The sequence below is a fragment of the Blennius ocellaris genome (genome assembly GCF_963422515.1).
Source record: "Blennius ocellaris genome assembly, chromosome: 12".
NCBI lineage: Eukaryota > Metazoa > Chordata > Actinopteri > Blenniiformes > Blenniidae > Blennius > Blennius ocellaris.
The window spans coordinates 9,005,596-9,030,750 of record NC_137661.1 but is presented as its reverse complement, the minus strand read 5'-3'; the positions used below and the strand labels follow the sequence as shown (position 1 = coordinate 9,030,750).

The 25,155-nt window shown below is 43.4% G+C and overlaps 1 protein-coding gene across 1 annotated transcript; it reads right to left on the bottom strand.

Annotated features, from left to right (window-relative positions):
- Positions 1 to 1,153: 1,153 nt before the first annotated feature.
- Positions 1,154 to 24,751, bottom strand: rubcn (rubicon autophagy regulator). Its single transcript, XM_080506707.1, has 20 exons — positions 24,581 to 24,751; positions 21,829 to 21,982; positions 20,504 to 20,587; positions 17,892 to 18,051; positions 17,542 to 17,648; positions 17,115 to 17,340; positions 16,124 to 16,561; positions 14,280 to 14,375; positions 13,003 to 13,118; positions 12,718 to 12,916; positions 12,333 to 12,440; positions 8,481 to 8,541; positions 8,148 to 8,280; positions 7,874 to 8,019; positions 7,543 to 7,607; positions 6,801 to 7,039; positions 6,078 to 6,139; positions 5,792 to 5,945; positions 5,609 to 5,702; positions 1,154 to 3,161 (listed from the first exon to the last, which is right to left on the bottom strand). Exons 1-20 carry the CDS (start codon positions 24,616 to 24,618, stop codon positions 3,025 to 3,027), a joined length of 2,817 nt encoding a protein of 938 aa, XP_080362833.1. The 5' UTR covers positions 24,619 to 24,751; the 3' UTR covers positions 1,154 to 3,024.
- Between the last annotated feature and the right edge of the window lie 404 nt (positions 24,752 to 25,155).

Below are 25,155 nucleotides of genomic sequence, written 5' to 3'. Positions count from 1 at the left end.
ACCGTGCAATTTTGTTTACTTTTCTTTTTGGCTGTCCCTTCATTTTAACCCCTCGCACTTTCAGCTTTTGTCAAAAATGAAGCTGCACTTAGAGGTACTTGTACACTGTAAACTATTTTTCAGGACTGAGGCTATTAAACAAACGTGGTGAGGCAACATCTCCATCAGTGGTTTGTTGACTGGTGGGAATATTTAACAATGTCCTCATAGTCCTGGGAACAAATCTCTATTTTAAAGCATCGAGATCAAATAGACTCCAGAGGGTAGAAAGAAAGAAAAAAAAAAAAAAAAAGCTCTGGTGATTATCATGGACTCAATGTATGAATCCTGCTCACTCTTGTGACGCTGCAGATTAAGCTTCTGTTTTCATATTCCCATGAGTTCCCACAAGTTGTAATATGTGGTTGTACCAGCAGGTGGCGCTTCACACGTGTTTCAATAGTGACCAAGCAGACAATCAGTAACCAATTCCCTACAGACCAGGAACAAAAAATACTGTATACACATGATTACAATTATGATTTACTATATATTTATAGATACAACTATAAAAGACTGCAATCCTTTTGTAAAGAGGAGAAAAGGCGACGGTACAATATAAATAATAAACGTCCAGCCGGGACCTTGTGGTGGAGAGTGTTTGCAGTGAAGGGAAGGTTCAAACCTGTTATTATTTCTTTAAGCTCCTGTTTAGAGGCATCCTGTTAAGTTAAATGCTCGCGGACAAGGAGGTAATTGACGGGTGACTGTCAGAAACCATCAAATGAGACCAGCATATATTAGGAAAGGGAGGATCAAGGTTCCCACTCAGGGACTCATAGTGGTGCTTTGTCAGGCTCGAGACTCTAACCCACAAATCTCTGAGTAAACGCTCGCCTCTCCTCTCGGCTGCCACGTGACCATCAGACGGCTTCAACAAATGTTTACCTTTATAAAACCCTGCATGGTGCCGTCTGTCTGCACCACAGCAAGTTTTCATTCATTTGTCCATCATTTTTTTTTCTTTTTAATGAACCTTTAATCTCCATGGTGATCAAAGAGGTTAAGACATCACTTATGTTCAGATGGAAGTTAAACAGCAGAAGATGTGAACGTGTAGAAGCTGCGTTTCAATCATCAGTGACACGTGTGAACAGTCGAGTCAGTCATTTATTATGATCATCATAATCGCAGAGCAAAAGCAATTTTACATATTGTGAAATAATCTTAATTAACATTCATAACAGCAGACGCATAAATCTGTAGTGCACTTCAAACCTCTTCCCTCCATGTTAAAGGCAGTTTGAGACCAACAGCAAAGTCAAGGGGGTTTTTCAGTGTCGGCAGTCACTTCATTCACCAGCCGAAGAGTTCAGAGTTTCTTTTCAAAGCAGGAGGATCAGAACGAGACAGAAGGGCACGTTTTCTCTCGTTGGTGCCGACGCAAACACAAATGTCTCAATTATTGCTTTAGGTACTCTCTTATGAGAGGAAGAATGGGATAACAAAATAAAAATGTAAAAAAAAAAAAAAAAAAAGCAGTTTTTAATAATGGAAGTGTAAAAAAAAAAACTAAGACTGGAATTGATTCTGAAGAGTCTCTGTAAAATAGCTGGCATTTGTTTGGTAGTGAGTCCAGACGACAATATCCTCCATGTGAAGTTTTAAACTCAGCCACAATAATTTAAATCATTTAAACTGCAGGGGTCAAAGAAGTGCTGTAATAAGAGAAACGTGTCCAAATATCGTGTCGGCGCTTCACACTTTTTTTTTTTTTAAAGACGTGAAAGGCCTAAAAAGTTGGTGTTCAACACACCGAGTCAATGATGAAACTCTGAATGTTCTCGTGCTTCTTCCTAAAAAGCACTGCAATGGTACACTGTGATTTTGTTACTGAAAATACTATGAACCTGAAGGCATCAGGATGTTTCTTTTCCAACTTCATGTCGCCACATCTGCAAACTTCCAAACCCATTTCTTCAATTAAAAAAAAAAAAAGCAAAACACCGCATCAGTGCAATTCGCCAGACACTCCCCGTTACACACACACACACACACACACACACACACACACACACACACACACACACACACACACACACACACACACACACACACACACACACACACACACACACACACACACACACACACACACACACACACACCATTTGCAGTTTCAGATCATTTTTTTTGCAACAGTGACTCCGACACCCCGTTCCGTAGTACCTTCCTGCTCAAACTCGGCGCGACTCCATTGCAAAGTCACAGAAATGATGTTTCGCTCCATCAGTAGTTAAAAAAAAAAAAAACAAGCGTCCTGGACACGCTGACGGCCGGCGAGTTTGCAGGAATAGATCGTCGCAACACCGGAGCCGCAGGTCCTGACAATCTTTGGCCGTTATGAAGCCGCAACAGCGTCGAACGTCTATAAGGCAGCAGGATTCATTGTCCACAATCTCTCGTACAAAAGTAGCCGTTTTAGTGGAGGAATGATTCAGCACAGCTGAAGAATTAGGGAAAAAAAAAAACCTCAATAAAAACAAATGGGTGGAAATAATAACTTCTTTTTTTTTTTTTTATAAGCTTGTCATCTTCATTGTTTTTAGAAAATGCTTGGATGAACAAGAAGTACTGCGAGCAGTGATTTCTTCATTAAAGGGTGGCCATAAATACATTTTAGTCATAGATATTTATTTATATATATTAAACTAATCCATAAAAGGAACAAAGATGGGATAAAATTGTCAACAACAAAAAAAAACTAAAACAAAACATTAAAATTAGATGCCGATTACTTAGTTACTTGCTAGTTTTTCCAAGCACGATGCATCGATGGAGTAAAGTGCAAAAGAGAAATAAAAATATTATAGCCAGTGCCCGAGCGTAGTAAAAAAAAAAAAAAACAAACAAAAAAAAAAAGCCTGTACACCCGGCGGCCTGTGCCGACGCCCGAGACGGAGAGAGGGCTGGAACGGAAAGAGAGAAATGGTCGTAGACTACAATCATGGTCACGTTGTGCTTGTCCTCCGCCGTTGTGATACGTCACGTCCCGCCACCCTCGTCTTCTTGCTCCTCCATGTTTTTCCGCGCCAAGCTCTCCCGCCGCTCCGCCAGCCGTCGACAGCGAGGGCAGTCTTTACCTGTCCGGAAGCAAGTGCGGTGGTAGCAGGCGTGGCAGTCTGAAAAAAATTATCATATACAAAAAAAACATTAGTGGCGTCGCAGTACGTCCGCCGAGGAGAAGCAAAGCACAGGAGCTTGACGGGAACGCCAACCGGTCGGACTGGTTTGAGGATGGTGATATGAGGTAGAAAGTGAAGCACCAGTCACAGTGAGAGCGGGGGTGGGGGGGGGGGGGGGGGGGGGGGGGGGGGGGGGGGGGGCAGGAGGAGGGAGAAAGGAGCAGCAATGTGAGACGCCCTGCTCTAAGAAACCACCGCAACCTGCCGGGACACATCTCACGCCTCCAAACTGGGCCGCAGGCGACTTCCACAACCCTGCAATTATTTAATCATTAAAAATGTTCCTAAACACAGCAAATGGTATGATTTTAATATGAAACAATCAATGATGGATTCATGAAATGACACATGAATGAGTCAAAAGTAAAAAAAATAATAGAGAGTTTATTTCAAGTTCACATGACGATGGAGCTTAAATAACAACCGTCATATGTGGAAGCAACTAAAAAAAAAAAAAAAAAAAAGCATAAATTACACATCGAGTCACCTCACAACAGAATCTATGATCAAAAAATGAACAGGCGAGGCAGAATAAACACATTTCCTCTGAGCTGGACGGATGGCACTCTGACAGAGACCTGACATGTGAAAGTGACTTTACAAAACTGATGAACAGAAATTTACAACTAATAGTGAATAAATAAGCAACAACAACAACAACAACAAAACAAATCCCCACTCATCATCCCCTACGAAGATGAAGGTTTCTCAACTAATAACCTCTAAGATCAGCGAGTCTCAAACCTCAAGACCAAGCAGTGCAAAGCTCAAAGACAGAAGTGAAGCACCGACACCACGAACAAGATACATCCACCACCACCACCATCACCAGAGGGAAACATCCGCCCTGAACCGGCGGAGCAACTACAGAAACCGAGGCCACAAAGCACCACGCTGTGGTTCACAGAGCTCAGCAGACCAGAGCAGGAGGAGAAGGAGAAGAAGAAGAAGAAGAAGAGAGCTCAAACAAACGCAGGCTGGAAAGTGTGAGGCAGACGTAGCGAGCTCCGGCTGCACAACCTCAAGTCCAGACTGTTTAATAAACAGTTGAGAGATTCAAAATGCTGATTGACCTTTGGTTGATTTAGTGAATAAGGAAATTAAGTTGAGGAAACACTCTTCGTAATGTGTTTCTGTCAGACAAGAAATACGGAGATCTTAAAGAGTATTTCCCAAAATGTCCAGTCATTAGTATTTAGTTAAAGGGGGAATCACTGCCCCAACACTCCAAACTGTCCTTGTTGTCATTGTGCAGCCTTATTAGAATATGCATGTGAAACCTTCGGACATGAAACACTGTTGAAACACACAAGGCAAAAAAAAAAAAAACAACGCACTTTCAGAAAACGGCAACAAAATAAATTAAATTATAGAAAATACAGACTTTTGCTAGACACGGACAATAACAGCAAAATCGTCAAGTAATTAATAATCCATCACCATATCTAGTGTTGTGCGGCTGATTTACATTCCTACTTTGCTTCCAGTGTGAACCTGAACGTGAAGCTCTTATTGTGGCGGTGCTTCTACCTCCCCGCTGCACTCGTCAGTGTCCCCTTCCTCCCCTGCGGTCCTGGATTCTCTCCCTCGTGCTCCTCTCGTCTTAATGCCTCTGGTTACTCTCCGGGCTTTGCGAGTTTTGCGGCTCCTCCAGTTACACTGAGCTGGAACTGCTGCTTCTTTCTCCTCCTCCACATTGAATTCTGTCTTTCCACCACTCGCTGCACTTTCTCTCCCTGACTGTTGGGTTTCTTGTGCTCCGGCCTGAGCTGCCCCTCCCCGCAGCGATCTCTGGATGAACTCGTCATTCACGTCTTCCTCTTTCAGTTCCGCTTTCCCGTCGTCCTTTACCTCTATTTTCAGGAAACTCTGGACCCGACTTTCTAACCCCGACACCCTTTTCTCCTCCCGTCCTGCATCGTCCGGACTTTCGACGCTCCCGCGTATTTCTGTGTCACTCTCTCTTCGGTCTACTCTGAACAAGTTTCTCTGCAACTTGTCTATTTGGAAAACCTTCAGTAAGCTAACCTTCTCCTTCCTGGCATTCTCATTCCCCGCTTCCTTGCTGCCCTCTTCATCACACTGCTCCTCCTCCTCCTTATTCCTGGAAAAAGCTTTCACCAGTCTCCCAGCCCTAAAAGCTTGAAACATCCCCCCCTTCCCATCCTTCTCCTCCCCCTCGTCCTGCAGCTCAGCCCTCTGCTCCTCCTGGCCTGGGTGTCCCCCGCCCTCCCCGCCCTCCCCCTCCCTCCTGCCTTGGGAGATGACCTTCGCCAGCCTGCGGGGCTTCGAGATCTTCCAGTCTTTCCAGGTAAGAGCAATGGAGGGGAGGGGGAAGGGGGCTTTCGAACCGCCGGGGCCTGCTACCGGCAGAGGGGGCTCACCTTCGCACCGCTGGCACTTGCTCAGCTGGAAGGGGAAGATGATGTCTTTGTCGTTTCCACAAAATTCGCACACAAAGCCTTTTGCCTGGCAAAGCTGGAAGAAAGAAAAAGAAAAGAAAAGAGAATCGTCAACTTCATGTACAAAAATCACTGAAGAACGCAAAAGGCGGATGGTTGTCGTACCACACAGCCAGCGACATGGAGGGTGCCAAGCTTCAGCAGCTCTTTGAGGCGGGCGGCCAGGTCCCCGCTCCGCACAGCAGCCAGGTCGTTGAGGGAGAAGAGGTGAAGGTCCTCCGTCAGGTGACCGGGCACCTGGTCCAACTGCTCCAGAGCCCTGAGGTGACAAACGCAGAGACGAATGAGCGTCGGCGAGGTGTCGACCACAATGGAGCTGGAATCGGTTCGGGAGCAAAATAATTGTAAACTTAAAAAAAATTTAATAAATAACAACATGCAAACATCTTACGCTTTGGCAAAACGGCAGGTCTTGAAGAGATTCTTCATGTGAAATAGTTGCAACCTCAAATCCTAAAAAGACACAAAAAAAAACTATAATCAGTTCAACAAAATGTGATATACTGGAACAAAACACTGCAACTTCATTTCAGAGTAATTTTACTCTCATATGTGAAGTAGATGCTTTCTTTTACTGCATAAGACCTTAATGCACCAATAAGACAAGTTCCGAAGTCAAACAGTGAATTCGGTCCACAACAGGAATCCTAAATTAATTACTAAATATTTAGCAAGAGAAGACGACTGGTAGAAAATGTTGATCATACAGGGAACCTACACCTGCACACAAAGGAGGAGGGACTTCTGGTGGTGACTTTAATTGGCTTCATAATACCTCCAAGAATTGAAAGTAAACGTCTCGTCACACTCAAACATTGCTGACTAATATGTGGATTATTTGGAGATTCTTTAATATTAATGAGATGGCATGTAATAAGTACTCGTATCGGTACTCATCATCAGCAAGTTGCTGAAAAGCTTAGGCCTCATCCTTACTTGTGAAAGAAATCGTGTATTCGGAGACACTATTGTTTATCCTGTGATCAGTTTTAAATACACACTACCAATATACACGTGCAGAACGTTTGCCATGCTGAAATGCAGGTTGTGTCTTTTTTGAACACCACCTAGCCAAATGCCACAGATCCTAATTGAGTGGAGCTTCTGCACTCACCCTCACAGTCCCCAGTGCTTTAACCTTCTTGTACAGGCCACTGTTGATGTCGTTGGGGTTGAACAGCGGATCTCCGGCAATCTTGCTCAGCAGGTCTCGGGCAAAGTTGCTCACGTAGTACTTGCTGAAGTCCCACTTCCTCAGGACTCTGCCGGGAACCACCGCCTGGGCGTTTTCGTGGCAACACTGGCAGAAGTAGCGGCCGAGGTATTCGCAGTAACGCAGCCGCTTGATGTAATCTGAGGCGGGAGCGGTCAGCGGGAACACACAAAGCAAGATTCTGAACCACGGTATTCTCACGAGCCGTCGCCACACAGATTTAGAAGTTCACCAAATATAATGCCCCTTTGAAGGTGTGGGATTAATGTGAAGACAGTCCATCGCTTGTGATTTGAACCTGGGTCACCCATTAGTGTGGAAAATGCCCAATATCAATTTATCAAAGACTTTGACCCCATTTAAGTTCTGCTGAACCGGTCAGTTCCAGTGTGAAAATACTAACACATACAAAAACTGAATTTGTCGTGGAACTTTAATAGACAATATATAAAACCACTCGCTACTTGAACATTATATGGATTGCTGTACATGTATACATGCCTCCTTTCTTAAAAGAACAAATGTGTTCTGAAAAAAATATATACATTTGTTTTGAAACCTTTTTTTCCTGTTATGGACAAAGAAAAAGGCTTGTCTACTATTTCCAGATGTGCAGAAGTGTTTTGGTGATTGCGGATTGTACCTGGATCGATACGAGTGCCACAACCAGCACAGCGGTAGTTCTGCTTGGCAACAACTATCTTTCTCCTGGAAAGAACGAGACGGAATGTTTATAGCCACAAAAAAAAAGAACAGAAAAAAGCTGAACAGACACTTTGGAAGAGTTAGGGGTTTAGGCACACAGTTCTGTTAAAACATAAAATGCGTGTTGATTGATTTGCCAGCGTTCCTTAGTGGAAATGAGCAGTGGTGTTTTTTTGGTTTCTCACAACAGCCGAACAAATAAGGAACTAATGACTAAATGCAAAGCAGAAGAAGAAAGTGTGGCCTGGAAGAGCCCGACGTGAACTCACTTGGGGGCCGGATGGATGTTGAAGATGATCTGTGGCCGAGGAGGGGCCCACTCAAGGTTGCCCCGGACGCGGATCCTCAACTTGTAGATGTCTGCGTGCTCGCCGTCGTCGGGGGAGATCGGCAGGGAGTCCGGGATGGGCAGCAACTGAGGAACGGCCAGAGCAAAGTTCACCGTCGTTCAGGAAACTACAAAACGTTTTTTTGAAGGAATCGTTTCAGACCGTTTTGTACGGACAAGTGATATTTTGAGGCGTCACACTAAAGCTGCGGTACCTTCTGTGGAGCATCGTGCTCGGGCACCAGCCACTCCAGCTCAGACGCCGCAGGGAGCTGCATGCCCTCGAACTGCCTCAGTAAACCCATGGCGACCGACTCGGCAGAGTTGGACTGGAGGAAGGAGTGAGAGCTAAAATACACACGGGAAGAAAAAAAAAAGAGTTTTTAATTATAAAAAGGTCCAGAGGTTTCAGACTGTCAAGCTACAAAAATTCAGTTTGGTTGAAATTACCCAAATTGTCAAATTCATAATTATAAAAATTGAAGGCCCCTGAAAGGTTTTTTTTTTTTTTTATCTTCAGTGTGGTTGAAATTGAAATTTTTACTTACATGGACTCTGAGCTGAGAAAAGACCTGCCGCTGGAGCTTACACTGCGCTTTATGTCTGCATCTAGAAGGCACAACAATACAAGATTTGACTGAAAGGCACAGTGAGGGAACCCTCTTTAACTGAGGAGTCGTACTTCGTCTCATACGTAGGCTTTTCTATCAATAAATGTAAAACAACAAAACAAGCCTCTACAAAACTGTATAGACAGCTAATGGCATGATGTTTTCCACTACATGTCATTGTCTGCCACAGTAAAGAAGCACTACGCCGTTAGTGGAAATAATTTAAATGTTATGGGGAAAGAAAAAAAAAAATGAAAGCAAGACAAATCTTCAAACGTGCAAAAAAAACTATATTTTGTTCCATACAAGCTTATTCTCAAATCTTTCCAGCACACGGCATGCAATGGAAGCCAGGAAGAGACTTTCCTTCTATATTTCATTCTAAAGCTGCAGAAGCAACACCGACACACAGACACGAGCAGCTCAAGGTTTGGCAGAGCAGGAGGCTGCCAGCACTTTGGTTTTGTTAACATCAAGTGCTGGTTTTTTTTTTATCCAAAGCTTTAGGGGCATGAGAAATGCGTTATTGCAAAGTAACCTGAGCGAAGAAGCTGCATAAATCAGGTGGGTTTATTCTGGCCATTCCAGCAGATTGTTTGACACAAGATTAGAATCAATAGCAAAGAAAACAAATAAAAAAATAAATAAAAATCAGTAAATTGGCTGATTTAAGTCGTTCAGTGTCCCAAAGAGTGAGGTGTGACTGTGGAACAGTTAGAAGGTCTGTGGGAACTTTGGGCAGCAAAGAAGAGAAGTACCGGTGGGCAGAAGACAATAGAATTTCTCGGTTGTTTACTTTCTCCAGTTTATTCCTCTGCTTATGAAGCACTTTTTAACAGAAAAAGGCAAAAATTAAAATGATCTTGAAAGCAACAATGTGACAGCGGTGCTTCACAAGGTGAAGGTTCCACCCGATCGCATTGACTTGTACAAGTTTAAGGAACAAAGAGGGAGAAAATGCACATGTGACAACAATCACACCTCCTCAGTGTTACGCGACAAATAATAATGACGAATGGATGAACTGATGGGTGAAGAAGTGATTGTCCAAGACGTTTGGGAAGAGACAGGATGCCACTTGTTATTAATCGTCTTCTCTCTTTGAGGCTCGATAAACCCTAACAAGTGAGAGCACATTTGTCCTCCTGCGCCACCAAAACCCCAGAGCACCGAGCAACACAGCAACACAGCAACGCAGCAACGCAGCAACGCAGACAGACAAGAGTGCAGTTCAGGTGAGGCGCGGTAGCCGCTGGCTCATCTCCAAACTGAAAGGGCGTCATGAGGTTATTGAAAGAACTCAAAACACTTTGTGAGCGCTTTAACACAACAGCCGCATTAAAAGGTTTCAACAATTAAATAGAATACTTTCTTTTGAAGAGCCAGCAGTTTTGTTTTTTTGTAATAAATCGAGTAATTGATCATTGATTAAAGTTGTTTCAATTTCCAATCAATGAAAATGTTTCATTTCATTTTTAAATGCACACGTCTAATACTTATGATAACCCAGTGAAGTTATCTTAGTAAAAAAAAAACTATTACCCTGTTGAAGTAATAGATTTATTTCCTCCTTATACATTTGATCAATTTCATTGAGAGTCAGAATCATGTTGTCCCAACCTAAAAAAAACAAATGTTTACAATTTGCAAAAAGTCTGTGAGGCAACAGAAGGTAAACAAAATCAACCCAAACTATGCACAGTTCAGGTTCTTATATTTTGTAGTTGTTGAAGGTTTCGCCAACAGGAAAAGAGTTAGAAAACAAAAATCTTTGACGTCAACCGAACAGTAAATTAAAAAATTGCTAAGAAAATGAGAGCTTAAGTGACAAGAAATATGATTTAGGGACTTGATTTTTAAAAAAAGGTAGGGCTTTCAGTTTAGAGGAGCAGCATCTTCACTACAGCACGGCCACAGTGGCGTGTCTAATGGGGGGGGGTTGTCTGGCACACCAGTCCGGCCTGCAGATACCTGAGAAGAGGGAGGCGAGTGACAAGGAAAGGCCGTTCTGAGACACCGCCAGTAGGGACTGACCCTCACAGCCATCTGAGAGACAGAAACTAGGACTCAACACTGCCGTCACCACAAGCACAAACATTTTAACACTCCGCTGAGGAGTGGGCCGCCTCACCAAGGAACACCATGCTGCACTGCTATGGAGATGAATGCTTGTGTGTGTGTGTGCATATAATGTATACACTTATGCAGTCCCAGATGTAGACAGAACACATGGAAAAACCCTTAAACAAAGTACATGGCTACCAAAAATCATGTTAAGCTTCACACAGACATGCAGGAGCGATGTAGAAAGGAGCCTCTCGACCAGAAGGACACTTTTAAAATGAGTAAACCCATACAAATGCGCCGTGTGCTGAATCACATGACTTAAACTGTACGAGTTTGAACACTAAAGCCTCGTGTAGTTGCACCCTGTGACCACTGGACTCTGATCTTTATGGTTATGAGCCATGCTAAAATGTGACACGATGAGCAGTCAGTGTGGCAATGAGGATATGAGAGTGCTTATGACTGGAACTGAAATGCAACTCAAAATAAATCTGCACAAACTTCAACTGGACACCTTGGATTTACAACGCCCTGCAAAAGATCGGACGACATAAGCTACTTTATTTTAACTCCTACAAAACTCCTACAAAACTCCTACAAAACTCTGCCGCACGAGTGCTGACGAGGACCAGAGGGCGGGCCCACATCACGCCTATTTTAAAATTGCTGCATTGGCTCCCCGTTCGCTTCAGGATCGATTTTAAGGTTCTTTTACTAGTTTTTAAGTGTCTTAATGGTTTTGCACCCTCTTATTTATCCGAACTACTTTTATCATATCAACCCTCGCGGGCCCTGAGGTCCTCCGGCACCGGCCTTTTAATTGTCCCTCAAACGAGGACCAAGACTCACGGGGAGGCTGCGTTCAGCTCCTATGGCCCCCGTTTGTGGAACAGCCTGCCGGGGAACCTCAGGGCTGCAGAGTCCATTGAGGTTTTTAAAAAAGGGTTAAAAACTCACCTTTTTAATCAGGCTTTTAACTGATTTTATACATGTATGTGTGTATATAGTTATGTATTTGATCAATGTATTTATCTACTTCTATTTATTTATTTCAGATAATTATCTAATTTTCTTTTTTATCTCCAGTGGTTCCTCTAGGGGGCGCTACACTGGTGGTGGCCGGTTTTTGCCGCTGGTGGAGCCGTCCCATGGGTTTCCCTGCCCGGGCACCTGGCAGGTCCCCCGCGTATGCGGTGGGATTGGCTTGTCTGCCCGGTTGGGGGGGGATCTGTGGGGCGGCGCCCCCTGTGGTCGGAAGTTGTGCCACCCCCAGTGTGGACGGCCCAAATATGTCCCTTTCCTCACCTTAGTCCTCAGTGTCCTGCCATGTCTCCATATCACTCGGCATGTCTTCACCTATGATGTGTGTCTGCATGTGTGCGTGTGTGTGTTCACCTGCTTTTTATTCATCTATTTTATCTTTGCACTGTTTTTAATTTTTGTGGAAGCACTTTGTGTTGCTTAATGTATAAAAAGTGCTATAGAAATAAAGATTATTATTATTATTATTATTATTATTATTAGATCACACGTCTAAACATTAGCAAGAGGAATGTAAAACCGTCATGTGAGTCAAGCTGTAGCTTTCTCATTATAAAACAAAAAGTGACATCCGTGCACCAATGTTCTTAAAATCTCCTCCGGGTTATTTCATTTATTTAAAGAGCAATAGCTCCGCCCACCACCCACATGTTGCCCCCCCCCCCCCTTCCCTCTCTCTACCTCGTAGTTCACACTCCTCCACCTCCTCGGCGGAGCCGGAGTCCGACAGGCCCTGGTATGAGTCCTGGGAGCTCCTCCTGGAGCCGCTGCTGTCAGTGGAGTGGAAAACTGGGAACAAAACACAGCAGAGAAATCAACAGCGAGTAATACAAAAAAAAAAATTATAATCGTGTGAGGAAGAGTGGCATCATGTCACCCTGAGCTCCACAGAGAGGAACAGAAACACTGCAGGCGCTCAACGGAATAAATGCAAATGTCTCATGAGGGATTACTCGTCTCAAATTTTAACGGCGTCTTTTGGAAGACAAATGTTTTCACATGCCAGAAATCAGTGGGGACGGCGGCACGTTTTGAATCGAACGGAGCCATACGGCGATCGCCTTACTGTGGTGGGAGGAGGAGCACGGCGGCAGACGGCTGCGTCGGATCTGCTGCCTCCGCAACCGGATTTTCTGCTTGAGTTGCTGAATCTCACTATCGCTGTCTCCGTCCTCCTCGCCCTCCTCCTCCTGACGCCGCAGGTTGTACTTCATCAGCTCAATGGCGGCGATGAGGGACTCCGAAATGCTGAAATGAGCGTTCTCCTACAGAAAGCCCGGGAAATTGAAAGCCAGGCAAGAAATAGAAAAGAAAATAACATACAAATATAACATAAACATCAAATCCCGACCTTCTCCAGATCAGCGCAGCTGCCGAAGTCCTGCTCTGACAGGTAGCTGATGAGGCTCTGTCCCTCCGAGGGCTTCCTGAACATCCCATCTGGAACACTGCTGTACTGGGACCCGTCTGAAACCGGCGGGGGAAAAAAAATCCACAAACACACATCAAAAGTGACAAACAGATCACTTTGGGGAGTAAATGTTCATCTACAGCAGGGGTGTCCAACTCATTTCAGTTGAGGGGCCACATCAACCTAATCTGACCTCTGGAGGGCCGAACGAGTCAAACATAACATGTTAAACTGCAGATACGGACAAATGCAAAGTCTGTCCTTCTTTTGATCCTTTTGTAACTGCAAGAATTTGTCAGTCTATTCTGAAATATACATATTAAAGTTAATCGGATACTATTATATTTGCAAAAAAAAATACAAAATACAAAAAAAAACCCTCAGTCACCTGTATCTGGAGATCATATTTTAATCAGGATTAAAACAATTTGTCATCATCTGGAAATTTTTTTGAGTTTACGTGTCTAAAGTATCAACTCACATAAATTGGACTCATTGTTTTATTGTGAAAGGTGTTGCGTTATGTGACCTCCACAGATGCATTAATGTCGGGGGTCAAATTCTGACCAAGGGCGGTTTTGAATGTCATTTTTGCCAATCTAGAGTTTTTAGATCAGCCTCTGTCAGTTTTCATATATATACTTAAAAAAAAAGAAAAGAAAAAAAAAGAATCACATGGCGGGCCGGATTAGATCCTCTGGCGGGCCGCTTCTGGCCCCCGGGCCGCATGTTTGACACCCCTGATCTACAGCATCTCTGTTAACTTTAATATTAAATGTTTTTTTAGGACAGAGGTGGAAAATGTGAAGGAAGAACAATAGTACCCAGAAATTTACTGGTAATAAAATGAGAAAATTGCATTGAAGACCTACATGCGGTTTTATGACTACTGACTAACATGAGGGAAGAATTGTACAGTGGCAGTAAAAGTGACTGTAAATATGATTGGGGAAGAAAAAAACAAACAAACAAAACCAATTGCATAAAAACAAAAACCTTATTGTAAGTCCAGAGTGTCCCCTTTATGGGGCAGCACTGAACACATTTCTCATGATTTTGTTCATACATCAGAGCATTGTGGACTTAGCTCTGGGCCACATTGTAATTTACAATCTTACTATAATAATATGAAGTACTACTCTACAAAATACAACATTTTTATATTTCCCTCCATTAACGTCAATCCTTCAGAGATCAATACATAGAAGGGAACTTACGAGACTCCATGTAAAAGGAGCCGCTTGTGCTGGAATCACCGTACTGAGACGAGAGAGGGCCATAGTCGTTCCTGCAGCAGCCGTCATCTGCCGATTCTGAAACAAGACGGAGCGGATCAATATTTCACATCATCAAAATGAGAGGGACACTAAAGTGGACACCGAATATTCTCTGAATGACTCATGGGATCATGCATCAAGAGACAGACGACTGCACATCAAACACTTAGATTTGAATTGCTTTTCTAACGACCAAATAATACAGGTAATAGAAATCAATCACTTTGTCTCATACAGGAACAAAACTGAGGTTGATGATAGTGCAAGGTGAGCGTTTCCTTAAAAGAAAAACGGAAAACAAAACACTGGTTTAAACAGAACGGACACATAATATCAGGCAAGTGATCATATTTGGTAACTTGATGTTTTTCTCTTAACAATGGAAAGTTAAGGGCAAAACGAGAATATCTGTCAAAATAAATGAGAGCCATTAACGCTCTCATTAATGAAGATACAATGTTTGAGGGAGATTAAAGCCAATTTATTCAACACATATGGTAAAATATGTTAATTGAACCACTTTGCAAGAGATTTAATTAAATCACGGGCATGTATAACCATCTTGAAGTATAGAAATATAATTCAATGAAACATTACTGTAAAAAGCTTACGTTCACACATACTTAATGTCCTAAAAGTATTTAACAATAAAAGCTCATTGCACTGCGGTGCACAACAAAAAAGGGACAGCTGCTTTGTTTGCATAGTAACAATATGCAACTTTATGCTAAATTCTGACAATAATATCATTAACAAAATATACATTTGAGCAGATTTCTTTGCATACGTTTAAATAAGGGAATATAAAAAGTAGATGCATGAGCAAAACAAAACATCCAATCATGGGTGCATAACACTGGAATGACCTCAAAAAAAACAAAGAAACGCACAGATGATAAACTGGAGACGACTGGAAATGAGAGGAATGAAGAGCAAACATGGTCATGCGGTGTGATAAAAACAGAGGAGGTGGGATGGAGGGGTCAAGTGATGGAGTACAGTGAAACTGTACTGCCAACCTGCTACCGGATCCTCTATTATTATGGTGATTTTTCTGCGGCCATCTCCTTTGCATAATCAGTAAAGGAAAGAGAGGAGAGAGAAGACAGCAGAGAGACAGGAGGTTAAGTCAAATCCAGGAGGAGAACCATCAAAACGAGGTCGGAGGGAAGGTGAAGCCTCTGAAGAGAGAATCCAACTTCAGCATATTGGAGAGCAAGAAAAAGTCTCACAGAGATGTCACTGAATTTCAGGACAACTTAAGTTCCTTATAAACAAAACTGATCACATTAGTCCTGAAATTGACCCAGTTTTTTTTTTTTTTAAAGGGCTGATTTCAGCTGGATCACAACTATTAATAACTATATTAATACGATTAGCAAAATAAGGTTGAGACCATAATTTCTTCTTCCAAGTTAAAATATAGCTTTATTGTGTGTAAAATGTTAAAGTTTCCAGTTCCAATGGGAGATTTTATTAGCTCGGATTAGCTTTTATTTACTCGGGAAACTAAATTGATGGCCTTCAGCTGATGGTGGATGTTACTTTAATTTCACAGACATCATCATCTCAGCATTACTTTTTTCAATTAAGTCGTACAGTGTGAAAATGTACTTTAAATATTTCAAGTAATTCTATCCTATACGCCTGACCATTTTTTCTACGCACTGAACTTTAAGATGATCTTTACAAATTCACTTTGTTCCTAAAGACTAGTTTAATTCAGCTTAATTAGAATTTCAGAGTTACTCATCGGATAGCAAAAATCTCATTACTGCCCTCACCATTCCTGAGTTTCTGATTGAGGCCCGTGTCCGAAAACGAGCGCGTGTGACCCTTTGACCCCCGGCCCGACCCCCTCTGGCCCTCGGAAAAAGACGAGCGCCTGGTCGGGGCCGGCCCGGCCGTCAGGGAGCTCCGTGGCGCCGGCGGCTCCTTGACTTCGTCCCGCTCGCTGCTGTGGCTGGAGCTCCTCGACTCGGGCCGACTGCGCTGGCCCAGGTTGCCGATGGCCAAGTACTCCGGCCCGTCGTCGGAGTCCCCGTCGGCCGAGTCCCCGGGATCGGGCTGCGAGAGAGAGGGCGAGGGGGCTTCCGTCAGGGAGATGCTCGGGATGGATACGGGTGCGGGAGGGGGCGTCACGCCTCGCTCGCCCTCGCCCTCGCCCGGCCTGGCAACGCACACCCAGGGAGCCCCGAGGCTGCTGGACGGAGAGGTAGTGCCTGACACAACAACATGGGAGAAGATGGGTGGGGTGGTTAACATTTTTTAAAAGTACAAATCATGCAGCCACAGAGGTGCAGACTGAATCCACTACACATGTTTTAGTGGACTCAGTAAAATAATAACTTTACATTTCATCTTGTGAATAAAGCAACTCGTTAATCATTCTCTCCAGTGAGCAGAATCCGTTCGGGGCCTTCAGAAGTGTCCGTTGCACCGACACATTCTTTAAACAACTGACCTTGTACAGCAACAATCACACCCTTGTACCGTTAAAGTCAGACATAGAAACTGGAGAGCATTCATAGGACTTAACCCTAAACCCACCCGTCCCCAGTGTCTTTCCATGTAGCGATTACAAAACAGTCACCAGATTCTCCAGTCCTTGCGCTAACTTGTCCGACTTCTGCTTTTTCCTTTATTTATTTATTTTTTTAAATGTGACTGTACAATTTTATTCAGCTACACAAAGCAAACCTCACACAGCATGAAGTTCAATCAAAAGGGGAAAAACCCCAGGAGATTGAAACTTAAAAGTCAGTGCTTCCTCACTTGTAGTGCTGCTTTTTTGGGACGCGGGTCCCGTCGAGCTGGCGGACTTGTGGCTGCTTTCAACGGCTTCACGCAGGGAGCAGTTGGAGGTGGTGAGTCTGCGGTTCAGAGACTCTCGTCTGGGAGCCGCGTCGGCGCTCCTCCAGGCCCCGCCGGCCCCTGGCAGGACACACAGGCTCTGGCTCTTCAGCAGGCCCAGACATAGAGGGCCCTTCAGAGGGGACAGCTGCAGGGTGAAGACCACGGGAATATTTCAAAGCCGGGGGGGGGGTGGGGGGGGGGGAGAAATGAAAAAATAAAAAAATCCCATCAATTCAAAAAGTAGCTACCAAAATAAAACTGGACTAACAATAAAGCTGACAAACCCCTGAAATTACAGGAGTAAAGATTATTAAAGCATGCGTGGAGATTGTACGTTCAAACCCACCCCAACAGTGTCAACCAGGGCCAGCAGTTTGGGATTATTCTGCTCCACAGCCTCCAGACACTGAAACATGGCGGTCACATGAGGCTCGCTCAGCAGGAAGGCGTCATCTAAAAAAAAAAGAAGAAAAAAAAAGGGCAGCGACAGCAGATAAGTAAAAACAGAGTCAGGACATTGAGGAAAAAGTGAAAGAATACAGTGAAGCCAGACAGGAAAACAGTACGGGAAGAGGAAGAGACTAGAAACTCATTACACCACAATCCAGTTCATCTTATTGTCATTTCATCGGTATTAAGTGTACAAATATTTTTGGAAAACTACCCAAAGAAAACATGGACACTAATGACACTGACCATTGTAATACTTGCGCGTGTGTCCCAGGTGTCCTAGCAGAGGGCGGAGTTGAGCGGACAGCATGTGCACCTGTAAGCTGTGAAGCAGCCAGCGCTCCGCCTTGTAGCTTTCACCTGCACTCTGCATGCCGCTGCTCAGCACCGGCTCCAGGTGGCTGAACTGAGGAACGAAATCACACAGAGAGAAACAATGTATATATTATATACAGCTCTTTCTATATTGATGAAGAGCAACACACTTATAGTTTTAAAAGTGGAAACCTCTTTCGTGACAGGGAAGAGTCCGATCCACTGGACCAATGGCGCTCTAGATAAACACCGACTCTTATAGTACTTTAGTAAGTATGTCACTTTCATATGACAAGCTTAATAAAGTATTATGAACCGATGTTACCTAGGCAACCGTTCGTTTAGTCATAGGCTAGTGAGTATGATTCTGACCCGTCATGAAAGAGGTTTGGGTTCGATTCCAGGTGTGCGTGTTGAGTCACGTCATCCAGAGGTCCTGTCTCGACGTTCATATGACATCCAGACAAGACCTCCATGCAAATGTCCAGGAAAGACGTACCAAAAAGAAAAAAGAAAAAAAAAAAAACTTCCCTCCTGTCTTCCCTGAAGACGTCTTTTGGAGGTATGGAAAGGACGTTTTAAAGACATTTGGACCACTCTTGGCTCAGTGGGATCTGATTTAATAGCAGTTCGGAAAAAAAACTGGGTCTCAAAAACTCTCAATGTACCTGCCAGTTCCTGAAGAATAACAGGATCATAATTACAGTATGTATCACAAGACCCTGACTTCAGCTCTTCAAGTAACTATAGACTGTGTCTTGTGAAGCATCCATTGTTTATAGATCAGGAAAAACAAGATTCTCTTTACTCACTGAACAGTCAAATGTGTTCATTGATACAGTAGATATAAAGCATTCACAATTCAAATGTAGTCCTCATGTGGTTAAAATGTCCCACTGTCACCTGGTAAATTAAGACATTAAAGAACTTCAGACCACCTCTACTACCCTCATGACATTAACTTATCATTTCTTTATTCTTTTGTTCCCATAAAGTGTTTTTTTTTCTTCCTTGTATATCTTGTTTCTCCCCCTGAACATCTTCCCGTACCATTTCGTTTATTCATGTAAACAAAGAGAAAGGTGGAGAGACGGTCCGAACACTGTGATGTAGACAACAGGCTCAACAGTTCACATGGGAAAAAAACAAAACAATAAGTGGAACGAAAAGGAAAAACAAAAACAAAAGGGAACTGCAGAACTGCTGGCAACTACAATCCATCACATGACGATTACGTCGTGGCTGAGTGAGCGCTAAGCTCTTCTAGTCTGTAGCAGAAAGTATTATCGGGATAATTAGATTCCGGTTTATGTCCGTTCCTGTTGCGTAATCTTGTTAACGCTCGGCCCGAGGGGGCCTGCGGTTGAAGGGTGACCGTTTTTCATGACGCGTGATGAAAAGCACGTTCAGCAATCAAGGAAGCACAAAACGCTCCGGGGTATGAAGCAATGTGTCAGCATGCGTACAGGAGCCACACTGCAAAACAAAGGTTTGTTTGGCAGAAACTCTAATAGAATTGCGACTGTTGGAGGCAACATTGGAAAAATATGCATGACCATCACAAACTTCATCTGCAAATTGAGACTGAGAGCGTTTGTTTCTTTTCACTTTTAAGATTAGATCTTTAGATTTACCCTGGCCTCAGAGCAAGTGTTTACTGGTTCAAATCCCGGTATTTTTATAGGGAGTTTGCATATTTTTCACAGAGCGTGCGATCCTGAGTTATCCCTTCACTGGTGATGCGTTCAGGGACTGGCTACTGTCGTTGACACTCATATCATACTCATATATGGAGACTGATATGAAACACTTGATATGAAACACTCATCTCCACTTGATGTAACAAAACACAAGAAGGGGAATCAAGTCTTGCAAGCATCGCTATCATCTGAGAGAATAAACAGGAAATCAATCATATCAAAAGTGAAATATTAGTCTGGAACCCTCCACACACACACACAGCTTTTTAAATTCACCGGCCACGTCTCTTTAAACACTGTTTTTTTTGTAGCTGCTGCATTTGTAACACACAAATACTGTTTTCTCTGCAGCTGTGGTATTTAGCCAGACTCAAGAAAATGCTGACATCTCAAACACAAAACCACAACCAGAGATTACAGTAATAAAACTGAGTGTAAAACTACTGTGAATTAAAGGAATGAAGCATGCCAGTTTCCACATTTTACCATTCAATTCAAAGAAAGCGTTAAGCTTCGACACCAAACGGAGCAACAACACACATTTTAACCCAGAGACAAATAAATCTGAAATGACTGGATCTGAAAAAGAAAGCCGATGTCATGATAGGATCTAAAGACGAGGAACTAAAGGAAATTGGGAGTAAAATGATAAACTCTTTGGAACTATGATTTTTTTTTAATCTCAATTCTCAATGACTAAAAAGCCAAAATAAAAAAAACAAACAAAAAACATTGCTTGGGAAGATTTTCACATTACACAGTGAACAAATGTAGGTATAATCAAATAATTTCTATAAAGCTTATATCGGGCAGCTCTGTGAAGCGGGCTGGGAGTGGCAGTACCTGTTCGACGTGCGAGGCGAGGTGGGGGCTGATGTATCGGACACACCAGACAAAGGGCCAGTAGTCTCTCTGCTTGTAGTAAACCTGGAACACAAAACCAGCTGTTTATGTGACCCATTTACAATCTAAGACAAACTTCAATGAACACAATGAGCCTTTATGCAGGTGTCCTTTCCCCATATGCTCCACTTGTAATTTATATAAGCATCTGATTATTAAAAAAAGAAAAAACTATCCTGCATGCATTCATGCCAGCTGGTGAATAAGTGGACTTTGTAGGGCTGTTCGATTAATCTAATTTTAATCATGATTATGATTTTGGCTCCAGACAATCTCAAATTTCATATAATGGAGGAAAAAGGATGATGTTGTAGAGCCGATGAACGGGAGTCGGAGTTGGAGGCGGCGTGTTCAGCAAGGAACTCCAAACTTTATTCTCCATTAATCCACACTTCTCAGTAACTCTTCTTTTCTCTCTCTACAACATGAGAGCGCCACACGCTGTTACACCAAAACACTAGCGATCCCCCACTATGGTGGTCAGTTAACGTCATAATTCGCCCAGTTACTGTGGGGTGGTGGGGAACTTTATTTTGTAGAAAGGCAGGGTTTCCGAGCAGAAGTAGTTTTGTTGTTACACTGTGTGTGTCGCTCCCTTGGAGAGATGAGAGAAAAGAAAGGCGTTTCTGAGAAGTGTGTTCGAATGGAGAATAAAGTTTGGAGTTCCTTGCTGAACACTCCGCCTCCAACTCCAGTTTACTGGCTCTACAACACCACTATTTTATTTTGGACCAATTTATCAAAGTATTTACGTTGGACTTATTTATTGAAGTATATCTACTTCCTGTGTTATTTTATTCATTTCTTGTTTTCAAAAAATTGAGTGCTGTTTAACAGTTTATTTTTTACTACTACATCACGAGATATTTTTTATATATTTAACAGAAGTCTTTTTTAAACACGTTCAATAAATGCTGTTCCAAATTCAAAGTTATAATCATAGTATCTAATCACGTCAATGCAAAGCAATTCAGTTTAGACATTTGATTGACTTCAGACTGCACCAAATGCATTAAAAAAAAGCTTGTCACATGAACAATGTCAGTTTCAAGCTCTGGCATTCTTTGAAAAACAACTAATTTGTCATCAATCGCCGAGTGGCTGAAGAGCGTCTTCAGCTAAATCAGATTCGGGCATCAGTGTGATCTTTCGAACTAATGCAAAAAACTGTCATTTTTTTTAGTTTCGGCACACCGCTCCACATAAATGTATGGGAAATGTAGGAAAATGTATTCAATTTGAGGTGACTGGACGGCCTTCCCGACCTGCTCGTTCTTCAGCCTGTGGCTCAGAAGGTTGTTCATGTCCTTGTGTAGCCTCTCCAGGCCGCCGTACCGCGACCACACGTTGGGGTTGTTGGTGGAGACGAGGCCCTCGACTGTGGTCTTCAGGCTGGACAGCAGCTTCCACTGTTCCCTCCTGCAGGATGGGGGAAGTTGAACAATGAGGAAGAAGGGTCAAGAAGTGCTGGTGTGAGCAGCACTGTTGCTGAAACTGTTGCTCATGTGAGTCAAAACACTTTTTCCAAGAATTAAAACAATGTACACGTCAGCTGTTCAATAACAGTAACCTCAGTGAGTCCGTGGGAAAGGAATGAGAGTGTTTGCAGTATCGCTACATCCCAAGATAAATACTCAACACTATGAAAAATATATATTTTACTAGAGTCAGTGTCATAAGCTCTTTTCTGCAATGCAAACTATTTATGACCACAATAGGGAGCCGCGATAGGTATTTTATGGTTTACGCATACAATTGAACTATAACAAAACCTGAACTTAATGGTTAATTTAAAACTTTTTAAAGACCTGAGTAGTAATTATTAACCCGTTTGCTATGAATTCCCGTAACAACTACAGACAGCACTCAGTCTTGCAAGGCTTATCTTCAGGATACAGCGATAGGAAGTATCTGTCCTTTTATTTAACTGAGAGACACAAGCAGTCACATAGAGACGATGATGGGATGGAAAAAAATATCTACTGTGAACATTTGGGCATGGTTACTTGAAATACTTGATTATTTCTCTTGTTATGTGCTTTCTATAATTAACATTTTATATGTACACATCAAACATATGAAGCACAAATGACATATGGTCTATTCAGCTTCACACCCAGAGAAAATCTGTTTCGTGAAATGGTTCTTAATCATAATTGAATACTGCTACATAGCTGGAGTAACTAATACTCAAAATAATGACATACTCTTTTCCTAGAAAACATTAGAAACTTCAAACTGTGGATGCGCTGAGCTGCTGACTCAGACATGACTCGACCTGGAGACGGCACATTTGTAAACACAAGCCCTTTTCTGCAAGAAGCAGCAGGGCTGAGTAGCAGCATCATGAGGCGAGTCAATTAATCAAACTAGAAATTGAGGCTGAACGCCGGGGAACATTCTCCACATACAGCAGAGCATGATGCATTTACTTCACCACGGCAGTGTGCAACAAGCGTGAAATCTGTGCCTGCGTGTGTCTCTCTTCGTGTAAAATTGCTCAAGAGTGTGAAAGCCTGAGAAAGTTAAAGATTTACTTCGCTAGTTAAGTTTCTCTTGGCAACATTGGACATATGGATGTCAAAGGAAGGCACTATCAGAAGAGAGAGTAGACACGAAACTTTCTGTTTGCAGCCCCTTTTTTACACAAATATCATTGACAGTGGGTGTGTCTCACAATGCTTGACTCATGGAAACAGTTCTGGGGGCTTTTAGAAAAGTGTAAGTTTGTTAACCATGTTTCGAAAGCAGTGTTCCACAGCCCTGATGCTAAAGTCTGGCTATGTAAAATACAAACACACTGAAATTCCCAGTGTTTAAAAAAAAAACAACAAAAAAAAAAAACCCACTCTTTTTGCCATGTAAGGCAAGTGATCTCAATTTATAGTGCGAAAAAAACACAAAGCCTCAATCAGATTAAACACTAAAAGAGAACGATGGAATGAAAGACTGGGAGGAAATGAAAACATTACAGGCCAGAGTAAACCTGGACACGGTTGTAGAGGATGGTACTTCTGATGCATCTCAGGAAACAATGGAGTTGCAGGAGGTTCCTGCCGCATACAACCAACCACACAACCTCAGTCACACCAAGGAGCAATCCAGGGTCACCAATGTACGAGTTTGACTTAATTCTCATTGTTGGATCAGCAAACGATGAGTTGACCAGGTTGGCTGGTTTGTTTGAAGCTCACTGGCAACAGATTGTCACTGTGGGTGTCTGACCCAGACCCCTGACCCCCCCCCCCTAAAGTCACCCTGCAGCCCACTGGACGTCCTCCTGGTATGAGTAGTGAAAGCTCACCATGCAGGAATGGGTTCAGGGGAGTTTGATCATTGTAGTGGGGGGTCTGTAATTCACTTCACACCCTCAGACACTTGGGGACGGACGGTAGGAGGGTGTCCCTGTGCTGCCTGCACTGATCAATCCAGAACATCCAGTATTTAGCTGGGACTCAAATGAAACCTTTCCCGCGATGCATTGTCAGAGTCATGCAGCATTGCTGCACATCATCGCGATTTAAGTGACATTTCATCGACCGGACGTTCACTACGAGGGACTTCAGGAGAGTCCCGTGTTAGCGACAGCTAGCGATTAGCCTTTAGCTCAACTGACAGTTAGCACCAAGTGTTGACAAGCCGTCTGATAATAAAAATAATATTTAAAAAAAAAACAACGGTTCCTCGCGGCGTCTCGGTGTCGTTAGACCGCAAACTATCGAGTGTCGAGTGTGTGTTATGAGAGGAAGTTTCCACACGGAGACGTTAAGCTGTCAATCCCCGGTAAAGCGCGTTAGCCTGGCCGCGCAGTCCACCGGCGTGCAATGCTAGTTGTTGTTGGGAGTCCCGAAGCCTCCTCACGAGGTTTCGGCTTCACTTCTTATAATTAGCGGGGCTCGTTACGGGGTTTTTTTGTTGTTGTTTTTTTTACCCGTGACGGAAGCTTCTGGTTGCATCGACACTGGTACTTTCCAACCCCCCACCTCCCCCTTGAGCAGTGTCCGTGCGGTGCTTTACCTGCGCTCCTCCGCTTCTCCCTCCGCCGTCATGTCCATGTCCTCCGGGCGGAACCGAGTCGCCAGCTTTGCCCCCCACCCCACCCTGCTTGCCCCTGATTTATCGAGGCAGACCGGGGTGGAAAAGTAGCGGCTACTCCGGAGAATCACCCGGACTTGGAGTCTTCCGCCATCTCCGCCCTGCCCGAGAGAGCCGTGAATGAAAACAGAGGAGGCCGCCTGCTGTCAGCGGCGGAGGTGTGTGCCGCTCCGCTCTGCCCCCTTTTTAACCTCATCGCTGCCGCCCGAAAGCCTCGAACCGCCGAGCGGCTCACTTTTTATCCTCCGTTCTGGGTGGACATCGGCAGATCAACCGTGCTTTGGTGCGCAGAATAACTGAACAACTGAACTTATCTGGTTTCGGACGATTTCAGAAAAATAAGGTTACCAAACCCGTGTATCACAGGAACCTCGGTCAAATGGTGCCACCTGCTGTTATAATACAGTACTGCACCCATGATTGCTGCCCGGTGGAATAGAATAGAATAGAATAGAATAGAATAGAATAGAATAGAATAGAATAGGGGCCTCCTAACT

Bases quoted from the DNA above. Each gene is read 5' to 3' on its own strand.
- rubcn (XM_080506707.1), bottom strand. From the start codon at position 24,618: ATGGACATGACGGCGGAGGGAGAAGCGGAGGAGCGCAG. The intron at 12,441-12,717 runs GTAAGGCGATCG...TTTTGTTCCCAG, and splicing joins GTGCTCCTCCTCCCACCACA to TTTTCCACTCCACTGACAGC. The intron at 3,162-5,608 runs GTGAGCCCCCTC...AATTTTTTTCAG, and splicing joins CAAGTGCCAGCGGTGCGAAG to ACTGCCACGCCTGCTACCAC.